General features: G+C 47.2%; 3 protein-coding genes across 7 annotated transcripts in view; 1 reads left to right on the top strand and 2 right to left on the bottom strand.

Annotated features, from left to right (window-relative positions):
* Positions 1-11283, bottom strand: LOC143841478 (vesicle-associated membrane protein 1-like). 3 transcript variants are annotated; one of them, XM_077345835.1, is made up of 5 exons: positions 11156-11283; positions 8517-8649; positions 8260-8418; positions 7202-7253; positions 1-452 (listed from the first exon to the last, which is right to left on the bottom strand). In XM_077345835.1, the coding sequence occupies exons 1-5, from the start codon at positions 11173-11175 to the stop codon at positions 262-264; spliced, it is 555 nt and encodes a 184-aa protein (XP_077201950.1). In that variant the 5' UTR covers positions 11176-11283; the 3' UTR covers positions 1-261. The 3 variants fall into 3 exon arrangements, with proteins under 3 accessions (XP_077201950.1, XP_077201951.1, XP_077201952.1); XM_077345836.1 differs by lacking the exon at positions 1-452 and adding an exon at positions 2333-4468; XM_077345837.1 differs by lacking the exon at positions 1-452 and adding an exon at positions 4483-6087.
* Positions 11284-15493: 4210 nt separating this feature from the next.
* MRPL51 (mitochondrial ribosomal protein L51) lies at positions 15494-20434 on the bottom strand. The gene is made up of 3 exons (XM_077345834.1): positions 20126-20434; positions 19444-19551; positions 15494-15878 (listed from the first exon to the last, which is right to left on the bottom strand). The coding sequence occupies exons 1-3, from the start codon at positions 20214-20216 to the stop codon at positions 15682-15684; spliced, it is 396 nt and encodes a 131-aa protein (XP_077201949.1). The 5' UTR covers positions 20217-20434; the 3' UTR covers positions 15494-15681.
* Positions 20435-20464: 30 nt separating this feature from the next.
* NCAPD2 (non-SMC condensin I complex subunit D2) overlaps positions 20465-23491 on the top strand; it is a 35757-nt gene continuing 32730 nt past the window's right edge. For 2 of the 3 annotated variants that reach the window (XM_077345832.1, XM_077345830.1), the window contains exons 1-2: positions 20466-21034; positions 21881-21956. In XM_077345832.1, coding sequence (XP_077201947.1) covers positions 20890-21034; positions 21881-21956 — 221 coding nt within the window. In that variant the 5' untranslated portion in view covers positions 20466-20889. Of the gene's footprint in view, positions 21048-21880; positions 21957-23491 lie in introns of all 3 variants that reach the window. The other variant, XM_077345833.1, reaches the window with a different exon arrangement.

Below are 23491 nucleotides of genomic sequence, written 5' to 3'. Positions count from 1 at the left end.
TCAGTTTCAGCAAGGAAAACCCTTGCTTCTGTTTGCCATTTCTCTAAATAAAGAAACGTCTAATCAACAAGTTTGCTTACTGGGCATTCAACAGAGGCCTGGCACTTGCTAAGAGTACACACAGCTGGGTTTCCTGTAAGAATGATCTCTGCCTTAATCTATTTTTGCCTCTGCTCCCTTTTCATGTGACATAATGATCCGGATGAAATCAGCAAGTGTCATTAATAGTTTGGCTGCATGTGTTTCAGACAGAGGGAGAAATCACTTGAGGGAGCTGCTGTCCAGGGTCCTGAAACGTTGATCTGTCAAACTGTATTCATACAGGCGCCCTTTCTGTAGCTTTGTCCTCGCCTGGTTAGACGTCAGGAGAAATGTGAAGCTGGCATCACTCCTTGGAACATCTGCTTGACCAGCCAGACAAATTTCTCCAGTTTTACAGATGTTAAATTGCTCTACGTATTGGGGGGAAATTGTAAAATTATATAAAGAAAAGATGTATCAAGATCACTGTTTTTCTTTATATCTATATTCCTTACAATCCACTCATCATTTCATTTGAGACAATGGGACTGTAATCTGATGTAAGTATGTATACAACGTAATTAGAATCTAACTCCCAGGTCTTTGGATAGGAGAACAAACACAGCAAAGCTTGTCAGTGGTGGGGATCCTCCCATGATTGGGTGGAGACGAATGAGGCTAGCAACAAGTCTCTTTTAATGACTTCTTTCTACAACTGGGAAATCATCTGTCATTAATCACTAACCTTAACATTTTTATATCCCCTTATGTTTGTGTGAACGACAACTGAACTCTAACAAGGAACCATCTAACCTTCATCACCATGCAACATATTTGTTGTGATGCTGTTTAGTCATTTACTACTCATTTACTCTCTCCTTATATCTGTACTTATGATTTTTATTCCACAGTCTGAGGAAGTGTGCATGCACACAGCAGCTCACACCTTGAATAAAACTTTGTTGGTCTTAAAGATGCCTTTGGACTCACATTTTGTTATTTTTCTCTGCAATTGTATCAAAATTTGCTTTGTGCTGAATTGTTGCTTTGAGAGATAATAAAATAAGGCTTTTGTTCAAATGTCGATGTAGACAAGCAGAGTCTTTAAGACACATACTGAAATGAGTCGTAATAATAGTATTGGCACATGGATATTATAGTAATAAACTATGTTAAATATTATGTTGAAGATTAAAAGTCATTAGAGTTTAAACAAGATGGATTAATATGGTGTATTGACTAAGAACTTGGTGTAGTGATTAAGATTGGTGGCTTCTAATCTGGAGAGCTGGGTTTGATTCCTCACTCCTTCTCCACATACAGCCAGCTAGGTAACCCTGGGGGAGTCACAGAGCTGTTCTCACAGAGCACTTCTGTCAGAGCTGTCAACCCCACCTAACTCACAAGGTACCTGCTGTGGGGAGAGGAAGAGGGAATGGTAATCCCCTTTGAGACATATGTGGCCTGCTGGGTGACCTTGGACCAGTCACTGTTCTCTCAAAGATCTCTCAACCTCACCTACCTCACAGGGTGTCTTTTGAGGGGAGAGGAAGGGAAGGCAATTCTAAAACCAACTCTTCTTCTTCTTGGAGGAGGAGGAGAAGAGGATAATTTAGATCTTTGTTATTCTATTATGTAATGATGGTTCCAAAATCTTATGTATACTCCTCTTTTGCTTTTTCTGATTATGCCTTTTTACTTTCGGGTAACTATTCTATTTGTTAGTCTTTATGGTGCCGCCTGAGCCTGAGCCTGAATGGCAATCAACAAGTAATTTGGTGAAGTCAGCTTTGAAGGGCTGTTGTTAAACTGCTAAACTGTGCCTATGTGCTCTCCAGTGGCATCAAATGATCAGTGGTGAGGTCACAGTGGAAAAATTCTAAGCACCTGCTCTGGGAATGCCTTTGTTTAAGGTGGGCTCCTCCCCACTTCCTGAGCAGCTCCATGTGCTTTGCTGAAGCAAGCAGCAGCCACCATTAGGCTCAGCTCTTGCCATCTGCTGATCTGTAGCATACAGTCCTGCCTGCAGCCTAGACACAGAGGCTTGCAATGTGCTGCTTTTGTAACTACTCGAAGCAGATGAATATATGCATTTGGTAAAGAGTCTTTCCAGTAAAGATTATTCTCTTTTAAAACCTCAAAGCACTGAGAGTCTGGATCTGGGCCTCATCCACTGCATACTTTCAAAATGTGCTGTTACTCTGCAGCTCTGCTTCTCTGGAGGGATTCAAGACTGAGCCAAGTCCAAAAGTCCCAACAGCACTACACATACTATTGGCTGCCAGTAGCAGAGAATACCACAGTCCAAGAGTCTAACCACCACACAATACTAGCTCTTGGGGGCTGGTGGCATCTGTAGAAGTCCTTGGGTAATGCAGAGAAAGGAGCATTAGGTCTCACTCAGTGCAAAAGGGAGAAGGTCAGAACACATACAGTGACCTACAAAGTTGATCAGTCCTTCGGCATTCTTTCTGGCTTAACAATCATCAAGAGAGAGGATCACTCTCCCATGTGACACTCAGACAGCAGAGGAAAACTCAGGGGCTAGAGACGTGTTTATTGGAAGAGTTCATTCAGAGGACCCAGGCTAGTTGTTACACAGGACTAGAGGAAAGACTGCAGCTTACATGGGAGCAGGAGAGCAGATGAGCTTCTATGCATATGCTTGCTTTGGGATCTGAGGGTGAGACACAGAGACCTGAGGGTGGGACACAGTTTGGCCTGTACGTCAACAGATACAGCGGCAGAGAAAGGAAAAGAACACACCCAGGAGAATGAGCAAGAAACCCAGACAAGGCAGCCCTTCCTCAGCAGAGTACAGGATAGGATGCGTATCCAGGAGACATCGAGGGCCCTGCACGTTGACTAGACTGCCATCATAACCTGGCTTTGGCCCACCTGTGAGCCAAGAGACAGCGGCTTCAAAGAGGAGATGGTACCTTCATTTTGGATTCTCTCAGTCCTCCCATGAGGCGGAGAAAGACTGGAAGCTGTAAGGAGGCGAGCTCTGAGCAAATGGGATGAACATGACTGGTTATGTAGCAGAGGAAAGCAGAGGCCATTCCCAGCACATCCACCAATGGTATCCTCTCTCCCTCACAGTCCTGGTAGGGTTCCCTCTCTTCTTTCAGACACTGCTTGGTGCCATAGCAAGACATAGAAGGTTTGGACACCTTCTCTGGCTACATCATGTAGACGTGGGGTTCCCTTTCCCCACCACCACTCGGCAAATTGTGAAACAATGCACGCGGCCTTGGCAGAGCTTCAGCTTGGCACCTTTCCCACTCATCACATCTCAGAGAGGAGCTTTGGACCACGCGCTGTTGGGCTCAGCCCCCTCCCATAACTGTCTCCCATAGAAAATGGCCCCACCTGGTTATCATGGAGCACAGAGGTAAGCTATTTAAATATCTGTTTCTGAAGTTGCTAGCTTTGCTCCTCCCTGCCTGTCCCCTTTTCCTTTTGTATACCTTCAGGTAGGTGTCATCATTGTCTGCTGTCTTGAACTGTGGTAAAAGCAAATAAATGTGGCCATAGGAATTGGTTTCACTAACCATAGAATCATAGAGTTGGAAGGGACCTAATGGGTCATCTAGTCCAACCCCCTGCACTATGCAGGACACTCTCAACCCTATTGCTCATCCACTGTAACCTGCCACCCCCTTGAGCCTTCACAGGATCAGCCTTTCCATCAGATGGCTATCCAGCCTCAGTTTAAAAATTACCAAAGATGAAGAACCCACCACCTCCTGAGGAAGCCATAGAAGAGAAAATGCTGTGCATAGGTGGCTAACAGTAACAACCACCAGGCCCTCCCTATCAAAAAGATGCCCCAAGACCATTGCTTAGCTTTGGAAGAACTGGAGATAAATTGAGTTACATGATGCTGCTATTCTGCTTTTGACATTAGATGCCATCTTAAATTTTACATTTTATGTGTTTTAGATTTTTAAAAAATTAATTTTAGCGAACGGTTTAATCTGCCAATGGAATATGAAGTATACCACCATGAGCCGGTTCACTAGAGTGAGCGGTCTATAAATAAATTAATTAATTAACTAAACACAATTATATAACCATAAAGAATTCAGAAGTCAATTACAAGTTGTCTTCTTTTATTCAAGTTGCACATGTTCTTTCTGTATTGATATGCAACAGGATCCCGGAATTACACCCCTTGTTTCACCTCAGCTTTGTCACAGTGTATTATTTCAGCACAGACAGCATCGTTCCCAAGTGGTGTAATAACTGGCATAACATGGATCCAACCTGTTGCAACCAAGAATATGCCATGACAAAGCTGAGGTGATTCAGGTAAGTAGATGTGATGAAGTAGCCGAACAGAATTCGAGCCCTTGAAGACCAACGAAGTTTTATTCTAGGCATGCGCTTTCATGTGCATGGACACTCCTTCAGAGGATGAAATGAGAATCATCAAAGTACAGATCTAAGGAGAGCGCGAATTAGCAGGAAATTAGTAAATAGCATCATGAAGATAACCCACAAATATGCAGACTGGAAAGGAAAATTGCTGAGATGCAAGTTATGACAGCATTCAAAACAATGGAATCCCCAAGGACTCAATAGGAATATAGGTTTCTTGTCTTACAACATAGGCTACATTCAGCTCTTGAATCTGCATTCATAGAATCATAGAATCATAGAGCTGGAAGGGGCCATACAGGCTATCTAATCCAACCCCCTGCTCAGCACAGGATCAGCTCAAAACATTCCTTACAATCACCCTCTTCATTTGGACAATGGGACTGTAATGTTATGTAATAAAGTATCTAACTCTCTGGTCTTAGGTCAGGAAACTACAGCACGGCTTCCATGCTTGGGTGAAGACAGATGGGGTCACTTTTAGTGACTTCTTTTCACAACGGGGAAAGCACCTGCCCTTGATCACTAACCTTAACATTTTTATTCCCCTAATGTTTTTGTGAACGGCAACTGAACCCAAAGGGCTGTTAACTGTTATTCTAGCAAGATATTATGCTGCATATTGGTAGGATATCTTTGTGATGCTGTTTACACATTTCCTGCTAATTTACTCTGTCCTTATATCTGCTCTCTGATTATCCCTATTTCATTGCCTGAGAGAGTGTGCATGCACACAAAAGCTTACACCTAGAATAAAACTTTGTCTTAAAAATGCCCTTCATCTCAAATTTTGTAAAGCCGTGGTGAAACAAGGTATTAAATACTGGAACCTTGTCACATATCAATACAGAAAAACACATGCAACTTGAATTTTAAAAGATAACTCTTTTTAATTGTTTTTCTTTTCAGAAACAAAAAATGCACTGAAATATAGAAATATAGTAAATTACATATAACAATATTCAGGACACGTTATAGTTAACAGACTTAGTCTATCTTGCCCCGACAGGCTGTCCGAATGAGATCACATCACACTGTATTATAATCTTTATACTTTTTGTAATTTGGCCCCTAAAAACCAGTTTCTTTATTTCCCCATAAATTCCCCCCGCCAAAAAAAGCCCCAGCACTCCTTCTGTTTAAAAGATAACTTTTAATGAACTTTTGAATTCTTTATGATTCTATTGTTGTGTTTGCCAACTACCCCCGGGTGTTTTCCCCGTATGTTGTTGAACGGTGGTGTGTCGACAGATCATATAAATTAGTTTGGAGGACGCAGCCCGAGACTCCACTTTGGGGGCAGGGACACCGTCAAGGCCCACCTTCCCCCTTGGCCACATCTGTTCCTTCAGCTATGCAGCCACTGGAAGTTCTCCACCCCACTGAAACCCTCCAGTTCCACCACCGAAACCCTACCTGGCCAAATATTTCCCCGGCGACTACCCCTAAAGGCAAGGACTCACTCTCAGGGTTTTCTCCATTCCCCCAGCTGAACAGATCTGTCAGGGGCTGTGATGAGAGGGTCTTGGGGAGGGGTGGGGGAGTGTGCAAAGTCCCCATGTAGAGGGAAAACCCAATGATCCAGTCAGAATGAGAGTATGTGGGGAATACACGGATAAGGGGAAGGAGGAAGGAAAGCTGCAGATGGAAGCTGAGGGCCAGGGTCTCAGGTGAAAAAGTACACTGTGGGCAGAAGCAGCAAAGGGGAAGAAAAGGAGAAAAATCAAGAGGTTACGTCATTTTTATTTACTAGACTTATCAGGCCACCCCACTCAGCCCAGCCGTCTCGGTGTGGTGTACAACTATTAAAACATAGAATAAAACACATAATCAATTACTCTCTAAAACCAGTGATTGGTGTTGTTTGCTCCCAAGGCCTCCTCATACGTCTTGGTCTCCAAACCCCTCACTAGCTTTGTTGCCCTCCTCTGGACATGCTCCAGTTTGTCTACATCCCTCTTCAACTGGGGCACCCAAAACTGAACACAGTACTCCAAATGAGGCCGAACCAGAGCAGAGTAAAGCGGTACCATCACCTTCTAGGATCTGGACGCAATACTCAATTTGATACAGCCCAAAATCCCATTTGCCTTTTTAGCAACCGAGTCCCATTGCTGACCCACCAGGCAAAACACTCCAGGCCCCAAGGTTTGCCTGTCCCTGCCTCCTTAACTTACAGGTGCTGTCCTAACTCACAGATGGATGGTACTCTTTATCCAGGTCTTACAAGGCAGAGACCTGGGTGTAAACTGCACGGAGCTTTTATTCCAACCCCAGGGCGATTCAGTCCCTGCCCTCTACACAGAATGCGATTTCCGTTTGGATTTGGGGCAATTTAAAATTGCCTTCTGCAGCAAGAAGGATTGATCCGGAGTGACCATACCTTTATTGTGCGATATCTTAGAGTTTTTAATGCTCAATATTTAAAGACTGTTTTGAATCTGGGCTCCCCTCTGTGGTAGAGGACCCGTGATTGGCCACAGGTGGTCATGTGACAAACTTGCCTTAAAGGAGAAGCCCCTAATTTCTCTGAATTTATTTAGGTCTTGGATTTTTTATCTGCCTTCTTCGATCCTCTTCCCCCCTTCAAGAAAACAAAGAAAGAGTCTCCATTTGCCTCCCCCCCCCCTTCTGAACTACCTTAACCACTTGCAGAACATTTTCCTGTTTCAATGGGGAGGGGAGGAGAGAGGAAGACTCGAGTTCAAATCAATCTGAATTCAACAGGATTGACAATGGAATAAACAAAGTAAGTGCAGACTCTGCCCTGGTGATCTTAATTCCCCATTGTACTTACCTACAATTGCAATGGCCAAGATACCACAGATCAATCCCAAAATAATCATCATCTGGAGGGGAGGAGAGAAAGAAAAAGAAGTGATGCATTAGAGCATCCTTTTTCAAACTTTGGAACATGGAGTAACCCAAAAAAATACTCTTCAGGCCGAGTAATCCCAGAAGTGGTGCCACTAAGCCATGCCTCCCTGCCATGCACCTGGAAGACACATGTTTACAGTATGCAAGGCATCACAAATCAAATAGAATAAATTGCTTGATAAATAAGTAGTTAGTTTCATTTTTGTGTGGGCAGTACCTTGCCTGAGCAAAACAAGGAAGCATTCATCTCAGCTGTCATAAACCTCACCATACAAAGCTGCAATTCTCCTCAGGAGAAAATGATCTGTGTGATTTGGGGATCACCTGCAATTTTGGGAGATCTCCAGGGACCACCAGGAGGTTGGCAATCCTAGCAAGACCCAAGTATATTTCCCCAGAGTTGGAAATGGCTGCCAGGGCAAGGGGACGACTGGGAAGAAAGGAATCCTTGGACAGGCTGTGCGCTGGATTCAGGTGTAGTAGTTCTCGGCTAGAGATACCTGCATCACCTGGAATTACAGCTCATCTCCAGACTACAGAGATCAGTATCCCTCGAAAAAATGGCTGCTTTGGAAGGTAGATTCTGTGGCATTGGGCACAGTTCTCTCCTATCTGAATATCTGAATCGCTTTGCTTGCAGATCAAAACAAAATCAGAGTCCCGTGGCACCTTTAAGACCAACAAAGATTTATTCAAGGCACATTCGAATGCAAGCACTCTTCCTCAGACTATCCATAGCTCACGCCTTGAATAAACCTTTGTTGGTCTTAAAGGTGCCACCGGACTCTAATTTTGTTTTGTTGTGCTGCTTCCGCCCCACACAGCTACCCACTTGAATCTTTGCTTGCAGAAGTCTTCCTCCAGCCATTTTCTGCCTGAGGGGCTCTGAGGAGAAATTCTGAGAGGGGCAAACTGGGAGGAGTCCATGGAGGGAGTGCAGCAGATTCAGTTCTAGGGAATTGTCCACCACAAGCTCACCTTCATGTCCTGGCACCAATATTTCCTCGCAAGAGCGGTCGTGCTGTTTTCAAACACTTTGGCGCTCTCGTGGAGAGAATCCGCTTTGTCATCCAGGCTGGAGCAGAGTTCGTCTCGCTCTACGAATTTGGTCACGGTGTCACGCAAGATGTCCACCACCTGCAAGGGAAAAAGAGGAGAGAAAGGAGCCCCTCTCACTGACAGGCCAAAAGCCAGGTGCAAGGCATTCTGAGGAAGTTGGAATACTAAGCACTCACTTCGTCCACTTCAGCTTGAGACTGCTGCACGCGGCGATTGCTGGTCAAATTTGGCAGTGGTTGGACGGGACCTCCAAAAGAGTCTCCCCCTTGTGGTCCTGCCCCAAGATCCGGTGGCTGTGCTGGATCAGACCTGCAAAGATAACAGGTCAAGTGCAAAAAAAGGAGGTTTGGGTATTGGTTCCCAATAATTGTTCCCCAATAATTGCTAAATTCTGTCCAGGCTCAGGGCTTGGCTCACAGCTGATTTCAGGTTGGAGCCAGGGCCAAAAATATATATTTATTATTCAGCTAAAACTTCCCATATCTGTATATGTCATGTATTCATAGGAAGGCCAGCTTTCGGTGGTATTTTGTAGGCCTCAACCATAGGCCCGGTGGAATAGCTGTGTTTTCCAAGCCCTGCGGAACTGTTTTGAGTCCTGCAGGGCCCTCATCTCACCTGGAAAAACATTCCTTCAGACCAGCGCCAGGGCTAAAAAGGCCCTGGCTCTGGTTGAGACCAGTTTGATTTCTCTGGGTCCGGGGGGGGGGAGGGGGAGGGGGACTTGAGCAGGAACTTGAGTGGGGGGGTTGGACTATATGGCCTGTATGGCCCCTTCCAGCCCTATGATTCCCCATGCCTCCACCTGCAGCCAGCCAGGTGACCTTGAGTACGTCACAACCTTGATAGTGCTGTTCTCACAAAGCAGTAACATCAGGGCTCTCTCAGCCCCATCTACCTCACTAGGTGTCTGTTGTGGGGAGAGGAAGGGAAGGTGTTTGTAAGCTACTCTGAGACTCCTTCGGTCAATGAAAAGTTGTGTATAAAAACCAGCTCTTCTTCTGCTTGAGGCCAGCCCGATCTCGGAAGCTAAGCTGGGTCGGCCTTGGCTAGGAGACCAGCAAGGAAATTAGGGCTGTTTTGCAGAGAGGCAAGCAATGGATAACCACCTCTGAAGATTTCTTGCCTTGAAATCCTCACAGGTTTGCAATAAATCTGCTGGAACTTGAGAAGAACAACAGAAAAGGCAGCTGTATCTCGGGCTGTTTTCTACTCTGGGGCTGCTTTCTGTCTACAGGGAGGGGAGAACTTATTGGCTGTGGAGTTATCGCTTACTGAACTTCAAGTGAATTCTGACCCGGCGAGTTGCTTAAAAGGGTGGCAGGGTTCCCTCTCTCCGCCTTCCCTGCGTCAAAGCAGTGGGAACTGCCCCACCACCCACCATGCATCACTTTGAAGTTTCAAGGGGCTGCATGCACACTTTACAAAAAAAAAATCCAGCAATGGTCCCCTGGTCTCAAAGCTTAATACAGGTGTGTGTGTGGGGGGGGGGGGTACTTTTCCATGAGAAAAAGGCAAGGGACAAAAAGATGGAGGTCCCTCCCATGCAGAACATTCTCCCCCTTGATAAAGCAATCTTGGAGGCCCCATTTGCAAAAACAAAACAAAAAAGAGTGCAAAGTAATCTGTCAAAGAAGTTGGCTGTATCCTAGCAACAGAATGTACCTCTGGCTTGGACCTGAGCCACTTTCCCTGGGGCTAAGGGCTGGCTGGCAGCCAGGCCCCCCTGGGGGTGCATCTCTGCCAGCCCCACTGTGTGCCACTATACCGTGACTGCACCTGTCAGAGAGCCTGGCCAGAGGGTTGCCAGCTGTGGATTGGGAAAGCCCTGGAGACTTTGGGGGTGGGGCCAGGAGTGGCCGGGACTTGGAGCAGGAAGGGACCTGCTCAGTGGAATATAATGCTAAAGAGTCCACCCCTCCGTGGCAGCCATTTTCTCCGGGGCAGCTGATCTCTGTCGCCTGTCGATTGAGCTGTGAAACCAGGACATCGCCGGTTCCCACCTGGCGACTGGCAACCCTCCCTCCAAAACAGCCATTTCCTCCAGGGAGACCTTTCTGTCGTCTGCAGAGCCACTGGAATTGCGGGAGATTTCCACGTCCCGTCTGGAGGCTGGCAACCGTGCACCCCAACGAGCTGCCGTCCGCAGGGCCCCTGACTTCCCCGGTGACCTGCCCTGGAGCGGGGCCTCGGAGCCCCGCCTGCCTCGCCGCACCCTCTGGCGCCCCCTCCCGCAAACGAGACGGGACGGAGAGAAGTGCTGCGCAGCGTCTGGCGCCCAGGGAAGACTTCCATCCGCCCCTCCCGACCTGTTGCACGGTCAAGCGCCAGCCCCCAACCCCGACCTCCCACCCACCCCCCACCCCCAAGTGGGGTTCCCGATTCGACCCAAACCTCCCTTCAGCCCTTCTCCCGGGCTCCTAGCCCTTCTGAGCCAGGCAGTCCTGGAACTGAACTCAGACAAGCCCACTGGATGGAGCCAAGGCGATTCTTCCTTACTGCTCTGTGTCCCCACCAACCCTGTGAGGTAGGCCAGGTGGAGAAAATATGCCTGGCCCAAATCCAACCGCCACCCCCACCCCCCCAATCATTTCCTCCGGTCCTCCAGAATAAATCGCACAGCATCCGCCCCCCTCTCATCCCACTTTATCTCCTAACAACCCTGTGAGGTAGGCCGGAAGTGTGGGATTTGGGGCAGGTGCCAAAGCAGGAGGGGGGGGGAGATAACAGACCGCTGGCTGGGTCAGGGAAGAAGAAACTGTTGCAACACCCCCCTCTGTGAGGCACCCCAGTGGGCAAGCCCTGCTGTACTTACATGGCTGCACTCCCCTCCATCTCTGAAGATTTCTCTGCTTCCCACCAAAGCCTTCCTTGAGGGTGCCTGGAACTAGACACAGACTGGCACCTTCCCGGGGGAGCCAAGCCACAGAGGAGAGAGTGCGCTGCGGCCACGCCCGCGCAAGCCGACAATGACGTCGCCCCAAGACCGTCCAGCTGCCTGGCTCCCAGACCTGTGCCAAGTGTCATTTGGCAGCAGAGAGGAGAGAAATCAGGCCTCTGCCTCCCTTCCGTCTCCCCCTCCCCTTTCCTCGGTGCTTAGCTAGCAGCTGGCCAGGGCCCAGCAGTTCTTGCGCCTCCACTTTATTCTCACAAAGCCTTGGAGCTCCTTGAGCAAGGCTGCCAAGGAGGCATGCTGGAGGTCCTTCAATCACAGGATCGGAGAAAGCAACTAACTCCTGGACCATCGTATGGCACCTAACGGCAGAAAGGGCAACAGATCACCTGTTGGGGGACACAGAACTTTGGCCCTTTTCGTATTTGCGGCCTCTCAGTCTCATAGGGCTATTCCAAGTTCTAGTATGATGAAAAAGGGGAAAGGGTTTCTTTTCTCTGTGCCATACATCGTTTTGCACGCCCTTCAAGGCGCTCCAACCCCATTACCATTTGGGTCGTTCTCCCTCTAGCTGTCACCTCCGCAGCACAACTTGCACAGGTAATGGTGCCTTGCATTCATTGGGGCACACCGTCCTTTTAGCTTAGCACAGTGGTTCTCAACCTTCCTAATGCTGCCACCCTTTAATAGTTCCTCAGGTTGTGGTGACCCCCAACCATGAAATTATGCCAGTGTTCTTTCACAGCAGTTAAACTGAAACTGACCAATGGCGTGAAGATCCATCGGCCATGATTGTATATCAATTGGGTTTTCTTCCTGGGGTTTCTCAGTCCAGCTCTTGTTCCACCATGCCGATCTCGCCCTTTTCCGCTGCTCCAGACAGATGAACGCTCTGTCTCGATCTACCCCGCAAGGCTGTTGTGTAGATGGCACCCTGCCCCCCCGGGCCAAGCTGCTTGCCCTGCCGTGACTCCTGTGAAAGGGTCAGTCGACCCCCAAATGGGTCCCAACCCCCAGGTTGCTAACCACTGGCTTAGCAGAAATGCTGCCAGCAGGGAGCCACACTAGACAAGCACAACGGCTAGGGGCATGCAGATGGAAGCCCCAGTTGGTCCCAACCACAGGAGATGGCTGACCCATCTGCAGGGTGCAGGAGCCAGTATTGTGCAGTGGTTAAGAGTGACGGTCTCTAATTCAGTGAGCCGAGTTTGATTACGTGCTTCCACACGCAGCCAGCTGGGTGATCTTGGGCCAGGCACCATCCTGTTAGAGCTGTTCTCGCAGTGCTCTCTCAGCCCCACCTCCCTCACAGGCTGTCAGTTGTGGGGAGAGGAAGGGAAGGCGAATGGAAGCCGCTTTGAGACTCCTTTGGGTAGTGAAAAGCAGGGTATAAAAACCAACTCTTCTTCAGGAGGCAGCAACAAGTGGCCCAGCACCCGTTGCAGAAGTCACCGGCTGGAGCGAGGTGACACAGAACTGCAGACAGCACTCAGCCTGGTTTGCTTCTGTGTCTCTCCACTGCTGTCCAGTTTGCAATCCAGAAAGAACAATGACCAGCATGCCACCTCTTCCAGTCGGGCTATAATTATAGCAACTGTGGAGGCTGCTCTCGCCGATACGCTCATAACACTTCACTCTGTAGCTCTGTGATGCTCTAGACTAGGGGTAGTCAACCTGTGGTCCTCCAGATGTCCATGGACTACAATTCCCATGAGCCCCTGCCAGCAACTGCTGGCAGGGGCTCATGGGAATTGTAGTCCATGGACATCTGGAGGACCACAGGTTGACTACCCCTGCTCTAGACACTTAATGGAGCGAACAAGCCCCAACTGAATCCAGATTAAGAGGCCATGTTGGCTGGAAAACAGATGTTCTGGAGGTGGTGGATCCATGACTTGGCAAAAGTTGAACCCCATTTGGGAGAACTCCAGGACTTTCTCTTTGGGCATCTCACAGTTGCTAGGGCTGCGTACCTCAGGTAGGCTTGACTTGGCCATGCTGAACCCTGCCTCTGTAAACTCCAGGCTTGGACTACTGCAATGCACTCTGCGTGGAGCTCTCCTTGAAGGCAATGCTTTCGGACAGATACTACAAGAGTTGCACTAGCTGCCCAGTTTTTCCCAGGCACAAGGTGCTGCTCTTGACCTTTAAAGTTCTTCAAGACCCAAGACCCTCATACTTAAAGGACTCCACCCCCAACCAATAATTCCACTGATACAGAGCAGGTCCCTTGGCTTCAGCCAATGCCCCAACTTTCTCCTGGGTAGCCTCCAACCTACGAACTGCTCTATGGGAAACGCATACATTCCGCAGAGCCTGCAGGACAGAGCTCTTCTGCCAGGCTTATGGTTGGGGTCGGTGAGACAACATCTACTAGAGAGCCAGTTTGGTGTAGTGGCTAGGAGTGCGGACTTCTAATCTGGCATGCCAGGTTCGATTCTACACTCCCCCACATGCAACCAGCTGGGTGACCTTGGGCTCCCCACGGCACTGATAAAGCTGTTCTGACTGAGCAGTGATATCAGCGCTCTCTCAGCCTCACCCACCCCACAAGGTGTCTGTTGTGGGGAGAGGAAAGGGAAGGCGACTGTAAGCCGCTTTGAGCCTCCTTTGGGTAGGGAAAAGCGGCATATAAGAACCAACTCTTCTTCTACTGCTTCCCCCCCCCCCAAATATTATTGTTATTATCCTTTTATTTATATCCCGCCTCCTCCCGGAGGCTCGAGGCGGGTTACATAAAACAATCCCATTAAAACAATGTCATAAAAGCATGAACCCACAACTAATCCTTAACAACATAGTTATAGCAGGCCAAGAGTGGCGGCAAGGTTCAATAACTAACCCAATCTCTACCCCCCCTGAAAGGGAAGTGGAGGGGAGCTGCTGACATACGCAACCGCCACTTCGTGAGGGGGGGGGTGGCAGATCTTCATTGCTGCCTGGCCTCAACCAAAAGCCAGGTGGAAGAGCTCCACCTTGCATTAAATATACACACTAAAGATGCCCGCTGACCATAGTCTAGCTCTGGGAGATTTGATGACAACCCAACCCAGGACTGCTGGTGCCGGTACCCTTGCGACACTAACGTAAACTGTCACTTCAAGTTAATTTCTTTAATTCAACTTTAAACATTAATTTTTGAGACATTTTAAATTAATTGTTAAATACTTTATGTTGTCGTTAGGATATTTTTATATGAGGTACACTGCCCTGATCTGGCTTGCAGGGAGGGGGGAGGGGGCGGTATAGAAATGCAATAAATAAATAAAGGACTTGGCTTGGCAGCCGTCTGGAAGTCGCCTTTAACAAGTTAGCAACTACAGTGCGAACATGGTAAGCGCTACTGGTTCTGTCGAACTGGGGTCTGTTTGCTGGTTTTCTGGCTGCAGTGGTCTGGGTTGAAGTTCTGGAGGTCAGGCCTGCTGTTGGCTTGGGGGCAGCCTCAAGCACCATTAGAGGCCAGATAGCTTTTCCAGTATGGAACTTAAAGTGTGTGTCCACAGCTGGTGTATTTAATTTTCTCACTGTTTAAAATTGATGTTTCCCAATGCAATGCTCAACCAATTTGAGGAAGGCAATGGCTTTCGACTGATTCCCTAAGGCACTCCCTCTCCCGCCCCCCCTTCTGCCAAGGAACTACACAGGAAGCATTGTCAGAAAAAGAACAGCTGAGGATTTGTGACCAAAGAAGTCTCAAAGTGGCTTACAATCACCTTCCCTTCCTCTGCCCACAACAGACACCCTGGGTGGTAGAGAGCTGCTGGTTACATGTGGAGGAGTGGGGAAGCAAACCCAGTTCTCCAGATTAAAGACTGCTGCTCTTAACTCAGCTGGAGTCCTCCCTTGAGTGAAGAAAACACTGAGCCTTTTCTCCATGTGCCAACCCTGCAAGGTGGACAGGTTAGGCCGAGAATGGCCCAAAACAACCCAGCGAGTTCATGGTAGAGCAGAGATGCTATGGTAGGGTACAAGACCCATGTATCCCAAATCACCTGTTCACCCATAACCCACTGTACAGTGCAGGCATATGTAGTACAATGCCACCAGAGCTTTAGCAAACGCATATATTTTATGCCACGGCAGCGTAACACCCCGGGGCACTATCTGAAAACAAGGATCCTGGGCATGATTTCATCCAACTGGTGACTCTGCACCGGGAACATAAATGCAATGCCACAGGAAGGGAAGCAGCCCTTAGTGCAAAAAAGATGCAGGAAAGGAGAGGGCATGAGACCATCCACATTCTGCAGAACAAGCCAAGCCAGTCTTTAAACTTCTATATTTGTTCATTTAGCCACCAGACCTCGTATAATAAAATTCACAAATGCCAATGAGGGCAGTCTGTGGGTTGCACAGGAATATGATGGACAATGGGGAGCATTTTCAGGAAACGAACAGAACAAAATAATTCTTTCATAAATCTGCTCCCCCACCCCACCCCTGCGTTCTCAGCGGCGCAGCCCGCAGCGGTTGAAGCGTTTGTACAAAAATCTGATCCGCTTCTTCAGATTATGTAAATCCTCTTCAAACATCCGATCGCCCACCATCTTCTTTTTACGGATGCATCTCTGCAGTTCGTTGCCCCGCCATCCGCGCAGCCATACGGGGCCTCTGATCAGTTCCTTGGGGTGGACATGGAAATTTCCTAAGAGGAAAAAGGGGGAAAGATGATTAGGCAGCAGAGCAGGGGGAGAGGGAGAGAATACGCATTGGAGTCCATTGTTTTGACCAGGATCTAACCACAGTTAACGAACGTAGTCTTCATTCACCTCCTTTCACTCTTCAGCCAGTGCAGGTAATGGCTAGAGCAGACCTGGATGGGTGTGACTTGGGTTTTTAATATATTTTTTAAAGTGTTAAACATTTATCGGCTGATATAAGCATATATAGAAGAGGAATAACAAGAAGAAGAGTTGGTTCTTATATGCCGCTTTTTCCTACCCAAAGGAGGCTCAAAGCGGCTTACAGTCGCCTTCCCATTCCTCTCCCCACAACCCTGTGGGGTGGGTGAGGCTGAGAGAGCCCTGATATCACTGCTCGGTCAGAACAGTTTTATCAGTGCCGTGGCGAGCTCAAGGTCACCCAGCTGGTTGCATGTGGGGGAGCGCAGAATCGAACCTGGCATGCCAGATTAGAAGTCCGCACTCCTAACCACTACACGAAACTGGCTCTCTCATATAAAGAGCCTCTTGTGGCGCAGAGTGGTAAGGCAGCAGACATGTCGTCTGAAGCTGTGCCCATGAGGCTGGGAGTTGGATCTCAGCAGCTGGCTCAAGGTTGACTCAGCCTTCCATCCTTCCGAGGTCGGTAAAATGAGTACCCAGCTTGCTGGGGGGTAAACGGTAATGACTGGTGAAGGCATTGGCAAACCACCCCGTATTGAGTCTGCCATGAAAACGTTAGAGGGTGTCACCCCAAGAGGCAGACATGACCTGGTGCTTGCACAGGGGATACCTTTACCTTTATAACCATATATAGTCATGTCAACCTCCCCCCGACCCCTGCTCCCAAAATGGCCAATAATGGGCCTGGAGTGGGTGGGTGCACAGCTTTGCTTCCCAACCATATTCTGCATGATCACATCACTTCTGGAGTTTCTTGAAGCCTGAGGAATGTTTCAGGGGTTTCTCAAGGGTCAAAAAGTTGAGAAAGGCTGAGTTAGAGGGCGTTCAATTAGGATCTGGAAGACCCAGGTTCAGAGCCTCACCCTACCAGAGGGGTTTACTGGGGCCAATCACACAATCTCAGCCTAATATACTTCACAAGGTGGTTGCTGTGAGGTTCAAATGGAAAAGAGGGGAATAAGACCCATTTAGGGTCTACATTGAAAATGGCAGGGCAGAAATGAAATAAATAAAAGCTGTGGCAGTTAACACAGAAGGTTCTCTTCAGGTCACTTTTCCCATCCCCCAGGAGCACCAAACCTAGTGCAGTATTTAGAGTGTCAGACTAAGATCAGGATCAGTTTGAAACCCCCTCCCTACCTCTGCCATGGTAGCCTGGTGACTTAAAGCCAGACAGTCAATCACAGTCTAGCCTACCTCACAGGGTTGTTGTGAGGCTAAAAAGGAAGATGGGGACAACAGGGTTACAAGCCATTCTGGATTCCCCTTTAGGGAGAAGACAGAATATCTATCTACTGCTGACTAGAGCCATTGTGGGAGCACTGGTCAAAGAGTGGCGGACTCTAAGCTAGAGAACTGGATTTAATTCCCCACATGCAGCCAGCTGGGTGATCTTGGGCGACTCACAGTTCTCATACAGGTATTCTCACAGAGCAGTTCTCACAGAGCTCTTTTGGCCCCACCTACCTCACAGGATATCTGCTGCAAGAAGGAGGGAAAGTGTTTGTAAGCTGCCTTTAGATGGTTAAAAGCAGGGTATAAAACCAGCTTTTTCTTTCTATTTGAATATAGATTGTATTTCTTTTACTGCTTCCCTGACCCGGATTAAAGAATAAGATATTTTAAATACATTTTTCCAAAATCTAGGGGGAAGAAATCCCCCGTCTCCTCAAAGAATGTGTCGGCTTCATTGGAAAGGAGGACTGAAGGTCAGACAGGGGAGAGGGTAAAATTCCTAAAGATCTTTTTTTGGGTGGAGATAAAAGAGAATTGAGGGTATGGAAAGAATGGATGGCTATTTCCACCATAGCAGACGCTGCATGTTTTTCCTTCAGTAATTCATTGCTCCAACACAAATGACAAGTACGTGCAAAATTGCAGTTTATTTTGGTGCAGGAAAAAAGGAATGCTGTACTAGTGCAAAGGAAGGGAAAATAAAAAGATCAAAATAAGAGCTAGTTTTTTGTATCCCACTTTTTCTACCCGAAGGAGTCTCAAATCGGCTTACAACTGCCGACCTTGCCTCTCCTCACAACAGACACCCTATAGAGAAGTTGGGGCTGAGAGAGCGCAGAAAATTGTGTCTGGCCCAAGGTCATCCAGCTGGTAGCATATGGAGAAGTGGCGAATCAAGCCTGGCTCTCCAGATTAGAGACTGCCGTTCTCAACCGCTACACAAAAAGTATAACGTTAACAATGTGAGGAATGGGGAGAAGAAATGAATGTCTGAGAACAATTAAAGCAAGGGAACAGGAAGTTAGAAACAAGGAGGAAAGCAGGGATGCAAGCAGCCAATACAAAACCATAGACTGTACGGGGGAGAAACAGTTTAGATTGTCTTTGACTGCTTCTCTGCAGCACAAAGCATGATGTTCAGGATGCAATCCAGCAAGCAAGCAGGTCTACTGTCCTGGGTCGATAGGTATACAGGGAAGAAGGAAAAAGCTGGATGCCAAGTTGCACCAGTGATATTGCATTAAACTTATTGGTTGGTTCAAGCAGAAATACTAAAGCAGCAGAGAAGATAATACTGAAGTTTTCCAGTGCCCTGCTGCTTTCTGAGTTAATTTAATTCCAGAAAAAGACAGTTACTACGGTGGAACCAAAAGAGTGCACAGCTGACTGACAGCAATCCCATAGGGCAGGGGTGGCCAAATTGTAGCTCTCCAGATCTCCATGGACTACAATTACCATGAGCCCCTGCATTCTGCCACCTCTGTCATAGGCAAGAGAAAAACACGGGGATTTTGTGAGAAAAAATGGAATATATCACCTTGAGCTCTGCAGAGGAAGGAGAGGATAAAAATTAAAATGTAATAAAATCTAGCTCATCCAAATTGAAATGTCCCTATCATAACCCACAACTTGAAAGTCCAGCCTTCAGAATAACACCTTGCTAAAGCATTATTTTAATTAAACCAGTGAAAGCTTTCCAGTTTACTGCATAAAAGCTTTAATCTGCTGATCCCATTTACTGCTAAAAGTATAATTTCTTTCATCCACTGAAAACTCTCTCATTGTTGTTGTTAGGTGCGAAGTCGTGTCCTAACCAGCGCGACCCCATGGACAATGATCTTCCAGGCCTTTCTGTCCTCTACCATTCCCCGGAGTCCATTTAAGTTTGCACCTACTGCTTCAGGGACTCCATCCAGCCACCTCATTCTCTGTCGTCCCCTTCTTCTTTTGCCCTCGATCGCTCCCAGCATTAGGCTCTTCTCCAGGGAGTCCTTCCTTCCCATGAGGTGGCCAAAGTATTTGAGCTTCATCTTCAGGATCTGGCCTTCTAAGGAGCAGTCCGGGCTGATCTCCTCTAGGACTGACCGGTTTGTTCGCCTTGCAGTCCAAGGGACCCTCTCTCATACTTACCCAAAATTCCAATATTGTCATAGACCCCAAACAGTACTCGTTTTTCTGTCCATCGATCAACAGGTTTGCGCTCAGGAGGCTTCTTCACTATAAATGGGTATGGATTAACTGATAAAAGGAAAAAAGTGAGAATTAGGAAATGCTTAAGTATCCTTCACATAACAGTTATCTCTTTTGTTTTGATGCACAATCTATACTCCAGACAGAAGGCTACCGTTAGGAAAGAATACGAAAAATAAATAATGGCTTCCAATTGGCAAAGATTTCATACAAGTGTGCATTTTATCTCCCTCTCTTCAATCCATCATAGAAAGATTGTAGTCAATTTTAATATACAATAGTTAATTTATGGTTTCAAGACTTAAGACTTTTAATATTATTGCTTTGACTAACACTAATTTCGACTTTCATATACTTTGACATATAACTGAACCGTAAAATGCAATCCACACTGAATTCCCAAAGTTAGGGCAGAGTATAAATCCCATAAATACAAACAAAATAGATCCTAGTCGGACACTACAACCGTAACAACACAATGGTTTTAACTAGCATGATTTGCCTTTGATTTGAGCAGGCAAAACAAAGCTAAACGTCTCCCCACTTTATTGGTGTGACGTCATCTCCACGCGCCAGCCTCCTAGCCACGGCTTTCTCCTCTACGCGCCGCAGCTTGACTCACCAGTGCTGGACAGCCTACAAGGCTGCAGAGAGAAGATGCTGCGGCTGAACAAGCCTCGTGCGGCCGTTAGGGATAGCCACGATGCCGCCATTGAGCCCGCAGTATTCGTCGCCCTCGAGAAATTACACGCTTACTAAACGGGTTTTGCCATCTTGGATTCTTCCCAGAATGCACCGCACTGTTTAGCGTTTCCGCCTTTGTGGTCTGTAATTTTGAGAGCATAGCGTCGCTCTGGGCTGTGGTTTCTCTATGGTCGAAAGCTTTCAGAACGTCTCATTGAGAGGAGACAAAGGAGCGGAAACCAGTTCAATTCTAGACCGGAAGTGTCGATGAGGACTTTTTCCTGTCAGACCTCGACTCGTATCCTCAGCTCTCCGGAATTTTTAAGTGGCTCTGATTTCTATTTTACAGCGTCGCCGTTTGTTCAGGAAATTTAAATTCGAGCCGTTGAAGACTCCTGTCTCCTGAACCGTCATTGGTGGATAAGTTCATAATTGGGAACCTGATTGGCTGAGCAGGATTCGAAATGGTCGCCCCGCCTTCTTCCTCGCGGCTGGCGCGCGCCACCGAAACGGGCAAACGGGCTGTTTGGCAAGTTCCCACCCGCCTTGTGGGTTTTTCTGAACGGCCAATCAAGAAAAGAGAGGTCTGGTGGATGATTGGCTCGCTTCGCGTTCCGAGAGCTGTGATAGGATGATACTCGTGAAGAGGACTGTGGCGCGGGAGTTTTGAGCCTCAGTCTCTTTCCGGTCGCGGAGGGAAGCATGGCTGTGCAGTCCCTGGAGGATAGTCCCACCTGGGAGTTCCATTTGCCTCTGTCTGCTGCCGATTTGCTGCGCAGTGATGGGCCCTCGCACTACGCCGTGCAGGAGGTGCTGCCCGTCAAGGAGCTACGGGGACAGCTGGCAGGTCGGTTGGAAAGGTGGGGGAGAAGAACGAAAGGACAGGAGCTGCAGCGGGGATGGACTTCTCGGGAAGACAAAACATCCTCAGAAGGGTGGGGAAGAGGCTGATGCAGTAGCTGATATTGACAAGTTCAGAAGCATAAGATTACCCTGTTGCACCTTAGACTAGATGTCAGATTTCCCAATCAGCTGCCAGTTTGTAGCATTTGGAAACAGCATCCAGATCCCTATCCATTCTCTAGCCAAGGCGTCTGGTGCTCTGTTTAGCCATAATAATGTGAAATACCAGCAGTGCACTTGCAGAGATGGCCAAACTGTGGCTCTCCAGTGGTGGCAGGGGATGTAATGGTAGTCCACGGATATCTGGAGAACCAGTGCTCATAGCACTGTATGATTCTGCGGCCAGCCCAAAAGGTAATGGCTCTTAGACTGGGGGAAATGGTGAGGAATAGGCACCTCCTCAAATAGGCACCTAATGTTGGACACCAAAGCATTTCCTAGCATGGAGGTAAATAATGTTGGCTGGTAAAAATGTAAGATAAGGCCTTGATTTAAATAGTAGGTCCCTGCCCCCTCCCCCAGACTGTTGAAAGCCATTGATGTGAAGCTCAGAAGGATGAACTTGAGTTTGTCTCTGTGTAATCTGCAAAAAAAGAAATTCAGTAAAGCCTGCTGTTTAGCAATCGATCAAATATTAGACTTCTAGAAATCCATTATTGATTGATGTGACACTTCTGCCTTTCACTAAACCAATTTTGCATCAATACAGGAACTTCTTTGCCTGTGGCCAGGCTCAGCCTTCTGTAAGCTGACTGGTGTCATAAATGATTTCCCTTGCCTCCCCCAACAGGATTCCAGACTGCATTCCGCACCCAAGGAGCTTTTGCCATCCTCCATCACTTTGATGCCCTGTACAGCATCCTGCAGTGAGTCTATACACTCAGTGGAGTGGTTGATTATGATGATATGTTTTTTATGTTAGGGGTGGAGGTTGGCTGGGCAAAAGGTTTCTAGCTTTTTCAAGTACTTATGGAAGTACCAAGGCCTTGAAAAGGAAATGAAAAGGTAGAACATCTTCTCGGGGGGGGGGGGGGCATTTGAAATGGCTGGACTACGAAGCTGCTTCCTCTTTGACATAGCAAAAAGGTAAGCCTTTTCTTTCAGCATGTTGCAAATGCAAATAATTAATTCAGTTGGAAGTTTCTGTCCTGTGCTTTTTCCTCAAGAGAGAACTTGGGGTGGCTCACAAAAAAAAAAACCCACAGTAAAAATAAAATACAAACTGACTTGCATATGGATTCAGGTGGGTAGCAATGTTGATCTGAAGCAGCAAAGCAAAGTTTGAGTTAAGTGGCACCTTTAAGATGAACAAAGTTGGTATTAAGCAAAAACAAATCCCAGCTTTATGTTTTTTCACACACAAAAAAGCTGAGCAACAGGGGCTCCCCACCTCAGTTTAAGTATCTGCTATGTGCTTCCTGTGAAAAGCTACAGGGAGGAGAAAGGGGATTAAACTTGGCTCGTGAACTGGGTCAGTTCGCAAAGCAACCTCCCTGTTCACATGGGTTTGTGGTTCTGCAAAAAATGCGGTTCCTGATCATCCTTATTTACTTACTTTTAAACTATCTGCCTATCTCTTGGAGACTAACCAACTGTCAATAAAAATGGATCTTCTGTGCCATTACTACAGCTAAAATATTTCCATTACAACAACGGAGAGATAAAGACTCGCATCCTGTAAATCAGTGGTTTGAGAATCTTAGAACTTTATCAGTATTTGAACACATACCATACAGGTGACAATTGAATATGGACTTAGTTTTTAAATATTTGGAAGCACATCTGCCACCACTCCTGTTATATACTTGTTTCTACTTCATACTCCCCCCCCCCCTTTTATTTTTCATTTTTTCTCATAATTATATATATATTTAACAGTTTTGTTTGTTTGTTTTTAGTGGATCAAATTTGTTAATTTTAATGCTTTATGTTGTATTTTGTGAGCCATCTTGGACAGATTCCCTGGCATAATTGTTTTCCTTATAAATTCGCGGTCTTGTTTGCCTAATCATCCTTTTCCTTGGATCCAGTGGCACATGATCCATCATTTTCTAAGGCAATTAATTCTGTTGGAATCCCTTGCTTTGACATTTCAATACCAGCTGAATGAGCACTTTTTTCCAGGTGTTGTGGGCGTCTTCTAAAACGGGTAGTCAACCTGTGGTCCTCCAGATGTTCATGGACTACAATTCCAATGAGCCCCTGCCAGCAAACGCTGGCAGGGGCTCATGGGAATTGTAGTCCATTGACATCTGGAGCAGTGGTCCCCAACCTTTTTATCACCGGGGACCACTCAACGCCTTTTACTGAGGCCCGGTGGGGGGGGGGGGTAGTTTACTCCTCCACTCTCAACCACTGCCCTAACGCTCTCTGATTGCTATGGTAATGTTTAAACATCCCT

This window comes from Paroedura picta, chromosome 7 (genome assembly GCF_049243985.1).
Source record: "Paroedura picta isolate Pp20150507F chromosome 7, Ppicta_v3.0, whole genome shotgun sequence".
In the NCBI taxonomy this organism is placed as follows: domain Eukaryota; kingdom Metazoa; phylum Chordata; class Lepidosauria; order Squamata; family Gekkonidae; genus Paroedura; species Paroedura picta.
The sequence above is the reverse complement of the archived record's forward strand: the minus strand, read 5'-3'. Positions and strand labels throughout refer to the sequence as shown.

Coding starts and splice junctions, on each gene's coding strand:
- MRPL51 (XM_077345834.1), bottom strand. CDS start 20,216: ATGGCGGCATCGTGGCTATCCCTAACGGCCGCACGAGGCTTGTTCAGC. Junction 19,552..20,125: donor TTGTAGGCTGTCCAGCACTG/GTGAGTCAAGCT, acceptor TCCTTTTATCAG/TTAATCCATACCCATTTATA. Junction 15,879..19,443: donor TGACAATATTGGAATTTTGG/GTAAGTATGAGA, acceptor TTTTCCTCTTAG/GAAATTTCCATGTCCACCCC.
- LOC143841478 (XM_077345835.1), bottom strand. CDS start 11,175: ATGGAGGGGAGTGCAGCCAT. Junction 8,419..8,516: donor CTCAAGCTGAAGTGGACGAA/GTGAGTGCTTAG, acceptor TTTCCCTTGCAG/GTGGTGGACATCTTGCGTGA. Junction 453..7,201: donor CTTGGCCATTGCAATTGTAG/GTAAGTACAATG, acceptor CCCAATACGTAG/AGCAATTTAACATCTGTAAA.